Genomic DNA, 12710 nt, shown 5'->3' with positions numbered 1-12710 from the left:
ATATATATATGTAAGAAAGACCAAATGGGAAATCCTCTTTTCAAACCTAAGTAGGAAATTGTCTCATAAAAGTGAAAAATTCTCACTTAATTAATATTTATACAATAATATAATTATTAAAAATATATATTATAAAATTAATTAATTTTATTTACTAAATTTAATATAAGATAAATAATCTTCTTTTTTTTTATGAGAAATGAGTTTTAAAAAAAATTCATTAATTTATTAAATAATTAATTTTTAAATTAATTTAGTATACTATTTATAAATTAAATTTAGTAAATAAAATTAATTAATTTTATAATATATATTTTTAATAATTGTATTATTGTATAAGTATAGTAGGGAATGAAAAATGGATTTTTAAAGTTTTTATTTTTTTTGAAAATTGTTTCTTGAAGAGGCAATTTATGACGTTTTTGTTTTTTTATTTTTTATTTAATAAATTAATAAAAAAAATTTAAACTCAATTTTCACATAAAATTGATAATAGTTTTTTTTTAATTCCAAAGTGAAAGAAAAAAATAATATATAAACATTACTTATCTTATATTAAATTTAGTATATTATTTATATATTAAATTTAGTAAATAAAATTAATTAATTTTATAATATATATTTATAATAATTATATTATTGTATAAATAGAATAAAGAATGAAAAAAAAAAAGGATTTTTAAGGTTTTGTTTTGTTTTTTTTTAAAGTGAGAATTTCTCACTTTTGTGCTGTCTACTTAGGTTTTTTTAGAATTTCTTACTTTTGTATAAAAATTATCTTTTCAAGGGGCTATTTTCCACTTGATTTTTTTTTTTTTAAGTGAGAATTTTTTACATGTATATTTTTTTGTATAGAAATCGTTTCTTTAAGAAACGATTTTTCACTTGGTTTTTATTATTATTATTATTATTATTATTATTATTATTATTATTGAAAATCGTTTCTTCAAAAGATGATTTCTCACTTTTTTTTTTTTTTTAAATCATCTCTTTAGGAGTCGTCTCTTGAAGAGACGATTTCTCATTTTCGTGAAAATCTTAAATTTTTTTTATATCGTAGAAACAATTTCTCATATAAAAAAATGGAATTTTAAAAATCGTGTATTGAAAAGACAATTTTTTTTAAAGTTCATAAATCGCCTTTTGAATAGACAATTTTTCACTTGTTCCCTTTTTTACTTGGACAAAACTACGATAGATTTGAAATTATTTTTCATACTACAGTAATTTAGAAATTATTTTTTAAAACTGCCCCTTATCAAAAATCCCTTAACCATTCCACCCAATTTCTGATCAACAGTCCCATAGCCATTGCACTACCCAACACGTTAACTCAATATTTCGTTCAATGTGACTGTTCTGCACGTGTGTTCTTTTTTATCCTTTTACCAAGAAGAAAATCGATCATTAAATAGCATCCACGAAATTCACACAGTACTGGAAAAAACCTTGCAGCTTGCAAGAAGGATGCAATCTCCTTTCCCAAGTCCACTCTTCAAATTTGCAAGACGGATGCAATCTCCTTTCCCAAGTCCACTCTTGAACCGTACGTCACTTTTGCGTTTAGGAAAAAATTTTCAAAACGAAAAAAAAATCTCATATATACTTGATTTTATCATAAAAAAAAAGGTATAGAGAAATATAGAACATAATTAAATTTGGTTATTTAATCTTCATATAAAAGATGAAAAAAAGAAAAGAAATTCATGAAAATTTATAAAAATAATTTATTAATTTTAAATTTATTTTTTTATTTTTATGATAACAAGATACTTTGATTATTGAAAAATAATCATTAAATAACATCTACGAAATTCAAAGTACTGAAAAGAACTTGCAACCTGCAAGAAGGATGCAGTCTCCTTTCCAAGTCCATTCTTGAACTGCACGAGACGTTTGCTTTTAAGAAAATCTTATCAAAAAGAAAAAACAAATCTTCTATATATTTGATTTATCATAAAAGAAATATAGTGAAATATAAAAAATAATTAAATTTAGTTAAAAAAATTTCTGTATCTTCAAGTTATTTATATGAAAGATGAAAAAAAAATGTAAAATAAATTTGTCAAATCTTATAAAAATAATTTATTAATTTTAAATTTATTTTTTATTTTTTGTTATGCTTAGTTCTTGAAAAATTCAATGAAAAATAGGAGAAAGAAAAAATAAAAAAATAAAAAAATAAAAACAAATAAAAAATAGGTTTAAAATTAATAAATTATTTTTATATATTTTTTCAAACACATGACATTTATTTTTCTTGTTTTACATAAAGATTTAATAATTTGAAAATATTTGCATAAGTTTCTAAGTAATTTATTATTATTATTCATGGTAATGAGATACCTACTTTTGGTTCTTCAAAAAAGAAAAAAAGAAAAAAATGCAAAGAACCTCGAAAATAAATAATAAAAATGATTGCAAATAAAAAGTGAAGAAAAAAATAGATTTAATATTAACAAATTATTTTTATACATTTCTTTAAACTTATTATTCTTATTTTTTTCTATATAAAAAATAAATTATAATTTATAAATATTTGGATTGATATGCATTTACATACTTTGTTAGGTATTAATCTTTGGCATTTGAAGATTTAAGTTTATCATGTAAAAATATTGGTCAATAGGTAAGCATGTAATAGGGCAATCTGGCAAGTTTAATGAAAAAAAAAAGGGTATAAAGACTTGAAAATTTAATTTTTGAAAAAATGGATTAAACAAATGAAAATTTTGAAAAATTACTTGGAGTTTTTAAGCACTCCTTAAAAGTGCTCAAGTGCTCGAAACTTTTTTTTTTTTCTTATAAATTTGTAAAAATTTGAAAAAAAAAAATCGTACTTGTTATAAATATGCTTATTTGTGTTGAGAATGTTTTACATACCCTAATATGAGATTGTCATTATCCTTTCATAACTAGGCTCTTGTTTGATAATTATTTAAAAGAAATAGTTCTAACAAATAACTTTTAAAAACAATTATTGAAAACTGTTCTAAGTAAATGCATATTTGGAAATTTGAAATAATTTTAAACTATTTTCTACATTTTTAAATATATTCTAAAAATAACTTGTATATGTAATGTTTTATTTTTAATCGATCCTTATATTTAGATAATCATTTTTTAAAGGGGGAATTACTCTTAAGGATGGACTGGAAAAAAAAATTACTGAGAATGGTGGGTAGATTTAATAATTCTTCTAAAGGCTTAACATTTTTATTAGGTCTAACATTTTTATTAGACCAATTTACCATGAATTTCTCAAGTCCATTTACCAATTGAGAAGTACGTCTTCTTTCATCGACAATCAAATCAATCTATTTCACAATATTATAACCAATGAAAATTTTACAACAAATACAAAATAAATAAATAAAAATTATAATCAATTGAGACATATTTTATATAATAAAGAACAATATTTGTTGTATATTAGAGGATATGCCAAAAAACCTACAACTATCCAATTTCATAAGAAATTTGAAATTTTTAAAATTTTACCTTATCATAATATATCATAATGTTATTGTATTTATATTGTAATTTTAGTTTTATTTTTATTGTACCTCTATATTTTTATATAAAAAAAATTAATTTTATAGATTTTTTTTATACATCATTGGATTACCATCAATAATTTCATGTATTGAAATTATAATAGTGTATTTTTGTTGCCTTTTTATAATTTTGGTTTGTAAGGATGTTTTATGATAAGAATACAACATGATAGCCTAGAAATGATAGTTCAATAAAAATCGAATTCAATATTTTGTCATTTTGGTATATTGTAATATATCTTAATGTTAATATTTTTTTCATTGTAACCTTATTGCATTTGTATTGTACTTGTACTTTATAACTGAAGTAATGGTTCTTCTACACAACCTTCAAAGTACTAGGCATTCAACACATCGTACCAAAATAATACTTATACAACATTCATAATAAAAGACAAAGTGGTCTCATACAAAAGGGATTTCAATTTTCAATGAAAATCCAAATATGTTCATAAATACACAAATAAAGTGATCCCAAACAAGCATGAAACAACTGAGAAAATTTTTTCTTCTGCCATGTTAAACAAATCTCAACAACAAAACTAAAGTGCAAACATTTTCAATGGAAATCAATAATCATCATATCAAACAACCCACCCGGAAAATAAATTAAAAAAAAAACACATCTTCAATATGACCAAAATAATATTAAAAAAAATTAAATAACATTTTACATAAACAAAAAAAAAATGTAATTTTTTTCTCAAAACCTCCTTCAATATTTCAGATTTAATATTTTAGATCTATATTGTTAAAATTATTAACATTTCGTTCCTTCAATCCATTTTTTTTTTTTTTTTTTTTTGCATAAACTAACGTATTTTTGTTTTTTTTTGGCATTTAAAAAAAAATCTTACATTTAATGGATTTCTTGCTAGATTCACATAAAACAACAAGTTTTGTGAAGACGGTTTCATATCATAACCTGAAGTGTTATAACCTTTTCTTCTTTCCATTTTTTCTTTTTCAATATTGACAAGCTACAGTTAGGTTAAAGAATATTTTTTTTTTTTTACTGTTGTTTTTCACTTATTAAGGGTAGTCTTGGTAATTAAACAAAATAAAGCCTTTCTAAAGGGTAATTTTCCCTTTTTTAAAACAATCTTAAAAAAAACTTATTTTTTGTGTTTTAATTGAAAATAATAATAGTAAAACTTACTCTCTCTTTTTTTCAATGTTGTTTCTAAAATCGGTTTCACAATTGGGTTTTGATTAATAAGGAAAGTTCAAAATTTCCAAACTAATCACCACATAATTCAACATGGATCAAGGAGAATGGTGTAATTATTTGTTTGGAGAATGGAAATTTCCTTGATGCTGATTAGAATTTAGAAAAGGCTTTCCGGAGTTCCCCAGCTTTATTCATGTTACCCTGATTTTCAAAAGATATTCTTGCCAAGTTACCATCGTCCATTTGTCCTTTGTCTCTTTCCAGTCAAATAAACAAGAGGGAGAAAATATTCTCAACATTTTCCCCTCCAGTTTTACCTTTTGTGTTTCGTTTTCAGCTCCATGATTGAAGGCTTTCATCAACTACTTCGTTGAAAGTTTGCAATAATGCTGGAGTTGCACTTTCTACTCTGTGATTAGTTTTAAAATAAAGGAAAAAATCAAAATAGAAATAAGACAAAATTAAGCTCATTATAAATCCGAATCCACTTCATGGCCAAATTATCCAACTCTTCAATACCATCCAACTCTATGCAGACTCTCACAATGCTCAGCTCAATATGGAGAGCCCAGATGGTAATCCTCCGATCCACCTCTAGCTCCATTTATTTTAGCAATTTAAAGATATATTGATAGCTAGGCACCTTTGTAAGAATACGATTGGACTAAGCCATCAACAACAACTGAGTCCACAGTTCCATGAGAGATCCAATAATCCAGGCTCATTCAACACAAGCCCAAGCCTGGCATGTGTGAGCTTGTATTGATGATCCAAAATAAATTATAGAACTCTCTAGTCTCTTGTAATAATACCCTACTTCAAGAATGATGTCCACTTGTTTTCCCTTTTTATTTTGGTGAAAGATGCTGTCGAATACTTTATTTCAAAAAAGGGCTCCCACTTAATACAGTCCAATGTCCGACAATTGCTTTAATTTGTGAAAATATTCTGAAAATTTGAAGGCCAAGTTCTTGGGACAGCAATTTTACGAGGATGTTTTAAAGCGTAGAAAGCTTCCATCAATCACGGACTCGAATGCGGGAGACTCTTTGACTTGGCCATGATGCAGTTGCGGTGGGTCACTCCCGGGAGACAGTTGACAGCTTTGTATGCAAACATTATGATAAACACATACCCTGCTACTCACAAACTCTAACTAACCTCACTCACCACACCAACAAATCCGGCCCACACTCATTACAAGCTTTCAGACCCTGTCCCAGCCTCGCTGCTGTGAGTTGTTCCACTACCCCAAATTGAGCAAATTACGCCGACCGCCACAATTATTTTTAGAGCATGATGATGGCTAAGGCCGGCCTACTTACCCTTTTCATATGGAAATTAGTCCATTGCCCTTCGGGCTTCAATCTAGACCCACTACTACTCAGAATTAAAGTTCTGAAACCTGTTGAATATTCATATTCAATTCCTATCCGTTTCTTTTCCCAAATATTTATCACCAAAATGTTGTATAATATTTAAACGTGTAACCTAACTATTTTTTAAATTTTGTTTCAAATGACATGCCGGGGTGGCTCGTCCACGTGTACCTTCTTCATCCAATTGAAAAGTAGGTTGTGGTGAGACATATGAGGTCCACTGTGGGAGTGGGACCCAGTCACCATCTACGGGACTACGACTAAAGTTTCACGCTTTGCAGTAGTGGGTCGAGCAGTCGTCCACCTCCAAAACTCCCCTCCCTCTCCCTAAAGTGGTCGGCAGAAAAAAATGGTTAAGTTGCGATGGCACGCTGAGGACTGAGGAGTAAGGACCGTCAGATTGAATTACAAGAGCGTCAGTTTGTGCTCTGACATATGATCGTTAATTCCTGGTTGCACGCACCACAGCACCAGCCGCAATTAAAAGCTACGTGCAAGATAGGCGGCTGGGATCGCTTTCCCACAGCACGCGCGATTCCCGCCGTCTGCCACCCGAATAAAATATGCTTCCACAAATGCCTCTCCTCTCCTCTCCTCTCCACTCGACACAAAATTACAGAATGGTCCAAAATATTAAATTGACAAATTTGTCCACTTCCCAATTTAGGAAGCCCTTTGGTACGACAAATGTGTTCATTTCCTAATGTGGGATGCCCTTGTTACGGGCCTGCTTTCCTGATGTTGTCTCTGCATCCCCACTATGCCTAATGCCTTGCCCATATTTCCTTAGTAGAAGATTTTAAAAGTACATATTATTTTAAAGTTGCTTCTTCTTTATCTATTTCAGCTTCGAACATTTTTAATGACCAAAGCTTTCCAACAAATCCCTAAGAAAAGTGATGGATCCATGGAAACACTGGATGCCATTTCCTCAATTATAACTGTCCCAACACAAATATCATATCTGTCAACTGTTTTATTTCTTTGTAAAATCATTTTTTAATTAAATCATAAAATAAATTTGGAAAAAAATATAACTTGTGCAAAATGATTGGTAGGATATAATGAAACTTCAAAATGCTGAATTAACGTGTACGATAACCATCTGCATAATTGTAAATGTCCAGAATTTCATCTTCCACATTAATTTCTTCTTTTCCTTTTTTCTTTCAACATATTGCAGAGTCTTTAGTCCAGATTTTTTTTTCTTATGTCGTGGCGTGGCTTTTGCTCCATAAACACCGTCAAGTATGGCAGTGACATTGAATATTAAGCATTATTTGACCAGGGATATTTTTGGGTGTCAAATATGTGTCCGCATTGTGCACGTCTCGTAAGGAACTGCCATCATTTTTCTTTCTGATAGAAAAAAAAAAAAAAAAAACATTATAAATGTGTCCGCATTGTTTGTAATGTACAGACAATTAATGTTTAATTTAAAAATATAAAAAACATTATAAATGATAGAAACATTTCATGGATAAAAAAGAATAACAACATGCATGAATATTACATAAGATAGAGAAGTATCTATCACTTGGTGTAATCTTATAATTTTTTTTTCTTTTGATCAGCTTTTTTTATTTTATTGAGAAATCCAATATTGACTTTTGTTATTTCTATAAGGAAATATGACATTATAATTATGTATCAATTGCAAAATTTTGAAAGTTACTTATATTATTTATGTTTATTTTCTTTATTATATTTTTAAATAATAGGGGATAATTTGTTATAAAAAGAATTGAACATGAGATGGCTTTGATAATTTTCTATTATATTTCATTATCACATGGAATATTTGGTAGAAGAAGATTTATATGTAGGATTTTCGTACTAGATTGTTTAATTTCATAAAAATAGGGTGTGAAATTAGGAAAATTCATCACCAAAAAAAAAGAAAAAAAAAAAGCCATTTGTGCAAAAGTGGCATGATGGTTATTTTGATGAACAAAGGATGGCAAACAAGTAAATATAGGGCAAGCGCTGCGGCTATTAAAGTCCAAAAACCCTCTTCAAGGGTGTCAACCAACATCAACAGGTTAGCCCTGCTCCCAAGAAATTGCTTCCAATTTCCAGTTTCCAAACGCTATGAAAACACACACCCTTCTCTTCCACGTCGCTCTCCTCTCAGCGGCGTTACTCTTCGCTGCCGCCGCCGCCACCCCCACCACATACCCCGACAACTCCAAAGCTGTCGATTTCATCCGTACAAGCTGCAACGCAACTTTGTATCCAAAACTCTGTTACACCTCCCTCTCCGCCTATGCCAACACCATCCAACAAAGCCCCGCCCACCTGGCCCGCGTCGCAGTTGCTATCAGCCTCTCCAGGGCCCGCCACATGGCCTCCTACGTGGCCAACCTCTCCCGCCAGGCGGACTACGGCGCAGCGCCCCGAACCGCAGCTGCCCTTCATGATTGCTTCTCCACCTTCGGCGACGCCATCGACCAGATTCGCGGCTCTCTCAAACAGATGCGGCAGCTGAAAGTCGGTGAATCGTTTAGGTTTCAGATGGGTAACGTGCAGACGTGGATGAGCGCCGCGCTTACCAACGAGGATACGTGCACCGATGGATTCGAAGACGCGCCAGACGGCGCCGTGAAATCGGAAGTATGCGATCGGGTTGAGAATGTGAAGAAGTTCACCAGCAATGCGCTTGCCCTAGTTAATAGTTATGTGAACAAGGAAACTAACGCTACGGAAATGCCTTGATTCTATATCTCATATCTTGTAAAAAAAAAAGGAAAAAAAGGGTAAACTGAGTGATACTATGTTAGTTTTCTTGGGTTTTGCTTTGTATTTATTTATGGTGATCGATGTTCCTTCTTTCATGTTTGAAAGAAAGAGAAAGAAGCTTTTTAAAATTTCAACAGTCCCCCTCTTTTATTTTCCGACGAGAATTCCATACCTCCCTCTCTACTTACTGTTTGGTCGTTCAGAAAACAAGGTTGAAAAATTGGATGTAGTTGTGCTTTTTCTGAACAACCAACATGAGTGGCATGCAGTTCATGATTGCCCTCACTGTCGTAGGTGAGGGAAGCTAAACAGCAGTTGAATTCTATGATCTGTCTTTGCATTTTCGGATTAATTGTTATAAATAAATTGGTTCAAAAGATACCAAATAATGAGATGGAATTTAACTATAAAATAATAAAACCTAAATTATACATGTGTCATAACCTGACTGGTTATATTTCTTTTGAAACTCTGAATTTCAATCCATTCACTGTACTCAAATTGATTTTGATTTTATAGCATCCATTTGAATTTTCAACAACCAACATCCCTGGGATGAGAACATAGGAATAAACAAATATAGTCGGCAATATTTTATTCCATTATCTTGATTTTATCGGATTTTAGGTTATTTGTCCTAATCCTGCATGCACGGCTTCCTCTAATTGTGGTGGATGCAAACCATGCCACGATGGAATCTTACCTGTAAATAAAGAAGTAGGTCATGCCAGTCTGTTTTAGAGTACTATCACTGTTATTTTTTCGCTTTTACTTCATGAGAAATTCTCATGGCTTTTCAAAGACCCCCAGCTATAAATAAACACCAACCGGATCAAGCTGGGCGCGTCCAAGATTTTGTATGATTACTAGCAAACATCTTTACTTATGATTTGATATATCCCTTTAATCATGATGTTTTCAGTTATTTTTTGTTTTTTCAGAAAAATATGAATCGCAAAAGATGACGGTTGAGGATTGGAATTGCTTTAGACATTCTGTCCACTGTCCAATGATTTACTTGACTACTGTCTAAAAAGGCACGGATCGGACCTTTTTCCCCACTGCTTTATTCATTAGATGATAAATATGGAGGGCAAAATAACAATGATGAAAAGACACTAAAGAAAAAGAAAACATTGTCTCTAAAGTTATAACGATGTTGTGCAAGCGGGAGTTTCAGTATCATGGATTAATGCAAAAACGTAGAGAAAAATCCAACATGTCAATCTCAATCTCCTGTTATTTTCTTTGGTTTCCATTCATTCCAGATGCTTCTATCCTGGAGGGTAGCCTGTCATGACATCCACGTATAAGTTGAAACTTCCACGATCCAATTGAAATGGAACCTGGGGCCTAGGCTCGAAGGGAATCAAGAGAACTATTTGGTGTAATGTCTCTAACAACGCAGAGAAGTCTAGTAGTGGTCTTCATGTTACAGGCATTAATTAATGTTAGCCGTCAGCAAATAGTGAAGATCAAAATATAAAATTAGGTGGCTCCAGTTTATGGTACGGAAGGACGTGGGAGTAAATTGCTGGTCAGGAGCAAATTATTAGATTAATGGAGATGAAGCTGAAAAGAATATTTGACATTCGCTGATTATGAAATTGAATTCTAAGTTCATTATGGATGACACGTCCTAGCTAACAACCAGGCGGTTCACAGATATTATAATTCAGGAATTGGGTGATTGAGTGGAAGCTATAGCCATATGATGTGAGGGATGATGAACACCTCAAACATACCAAAATTGGCTCTTTTAGAGTCATCCCGATGTAAGGTTTTGAGTTCTCGAAGTCCCTTCAATGTGTAACAGGAAGTGCCTAATATAGATAAAGTCCCCTAAGTGCGCAATCTAATTTACCATTCCAAGGTGCACAATCTTTAAGCACGCTTCTCCAAATGTGCAAATTATATTGGTACTTCCAAGATGTATAATCTACAATGGGATCTTTTTAGTGCACTATTTTAGGGTCATGCTCAAATGATGTGGACTTTTGGTGATAGTGTTCCCCACTTAGATGCTTATTTCTGGGTGAGTGCTTAAAGTGCTCTTGATATGATTAACTTTGCAAAATTTTCATAAAACACGTCAAAACAAATTTTTTAAAGACATTATCAACAAAATAAAGGAATTGATCTATCATAAGTACCTCAAACATACTAAAATAAGCTTTTTTATAGTCATCCCAGCATACAATTTGAGTTCTCATCACCTGATATTCGAGTTAGTGTAGGCAAGCTATGAATGAGTTATAGTTGATCTTAGATTAGAAAAATATCAATCCAAAAATATTAGAATTAGCGTGAATTAAAGGTTCGAACAACTCATCAAAACCCAAAGCACCACATTGTATATTTATTTATAATTATATTGTATATTTTTCTATTAAAATATAAAATACATAAAAATGATAAGAAAGAATTCTAAGCCTTCTTAGTTTTTAATTATATGGGACAATTACATTTAACGGGGAGATGGGTTGATAATAACTTTAAAAGATGTGTACTTTGCATAATTACCATGGAGTCCATAAAAAAATTTGAACGAAAATACCCTTTATTATTTACACATCTCTACTTGCATATTTTTCTTGATCCTCATAGTTTGTTTTTAATATCAAACCATTGAAAATATTGTTTATACATACATAAATGTCAAATATAATTTTTTATTTTTTTATTTTTATTTGTTAACCTTTTCACATATGTATGAGGCAACACTAAATGTGTTAAGCATTTGTACTAGGTGTACAAAACTTGTACAAGTCTACCTATGGTCAATATATATATATATATATATATATTCACATATAAACAAAACACTTGCACTAAATATATAAGATATTTATCCTAGTTGTATCAAACATATACAAGTCTATCTATTGTGAATATATTTTTAGAAAATTGGTGAATGAAAAGAACATGTCTAATGAAGGAGACACAACCTTTGGAGGGGACACAACACTTGGTTTGCAAAGATATAAATAGGAGATTGCCCTCTTTATATCAGTTTAAGAGTTGTATCCTGAAAGAAAGACACCATTTACTGTTGCAATCAAGAGTAGGGTGCCAAAATTTTGTCTTTAGGACATTGCAATTTGCAAGCCTCTAAACAAATGAATCTCTTTTTACTTCCATTCGAATTTTTCTTGTTTCTTCTTTTAAATTACTGCAAGTTTGTTTCATCATCACCCCAACATATATTTGCATGTTTTTATGGATATTAATAAAAATGTGAAAATGTGTTGTACATTTAGTATAATTATCTCATATATGTATAAACATATGAACAAGAAATTATATTTAACATTTATACATGTGAATAAATTTTTTTAGTAATTTGGTATGGAAAAAAAACAAAGAAAATGAAAAAAAAAAAAAAACATATACATAAATTCATGATTTATAAATTTGTGCATGTCTCATACAATTGTTATTTAATTAAATTTTAAAATTCAAAAATTCAAAATAAAAAATAAAAATAACAATGATGAAATGTTAAATTAATGAAAAATAAATTAAAATAATAGTTGAAACTTAAAAAAATTAAAAACAAAATAAAAACTATATGAATATTAGTAAAAAAAAAATTAACAATAATTGAACCTTAAAAACGAAATATAAATTAAGATAATAGTTACAACTTGAAAAAGAAAAAAAAAAGAGAGAGAAAAAAAAGCAAAATAAAAACTATATGAATATTAAATAGATTTTGAGAAAAAAATTATTTATTATCTTTAAATTTTTTGTAAAATCCTAATATATTAATTATCATGACTACTTAATGAACCCCTTTTTAAAAACCCTCTTAAGGAAATTTTGGGTTTTTGGCCAACAAAATGGGCTTTAATCCTCCATAAC

General features: G+C 30.0%; 1 protein-coding gene across 1 annotated transcript; it reads left to right on the top strand.

The window, feature by feature from the left end:
• The first annotated feature begins 8148 nt into the window (after positions 1-8148).
• LOC117920152 (21 kDa protein-like) lies at positions 8149-8982 on the top strand. Its single transcript, XM_034837558.1, has one exon. It carries the CDS (start codon positions 8199-8201, stop codon positions 8820-8822), a length of 624 nt encoding a protein of 207 aa, XP_034693449.1. The 5' UTR covers positions 8149-8198; the 3' UTR covers positions 8823-8982.
• Positions 8983-12710: the final 3728 nt, after the last annotated feature.

This window comes from Vitis riparia, chromosome 1 (assembly GCF_004353265.1).
Source record: "Vitis riparia cultivar Riparia Gloire de Montpellier isolate 1030 chromosome 1, EGFV_Vit.rip_1.0, whole genome shotgun sequence".
NCBI lineage: Eukaryota > Viridiplantae > Streptophyta > Magnoliopsida > Vitales > Vitaceae > Vitis > Vitis riparia.
Note: the sequence above shows the minus strand (reverse complement) of the source record. Positions and strands in the feature narration are given on the sequence as shown.

Excerpts from the sequence above, each read along its gene's own strand:
- LOC117920152 (XM_034837558.1), top strand. The coding sequence starts at position 8,199 with ATGAAAACACACACCCTTCTCTTCCACGTCGCTCTCCTCTCAGCGGCG.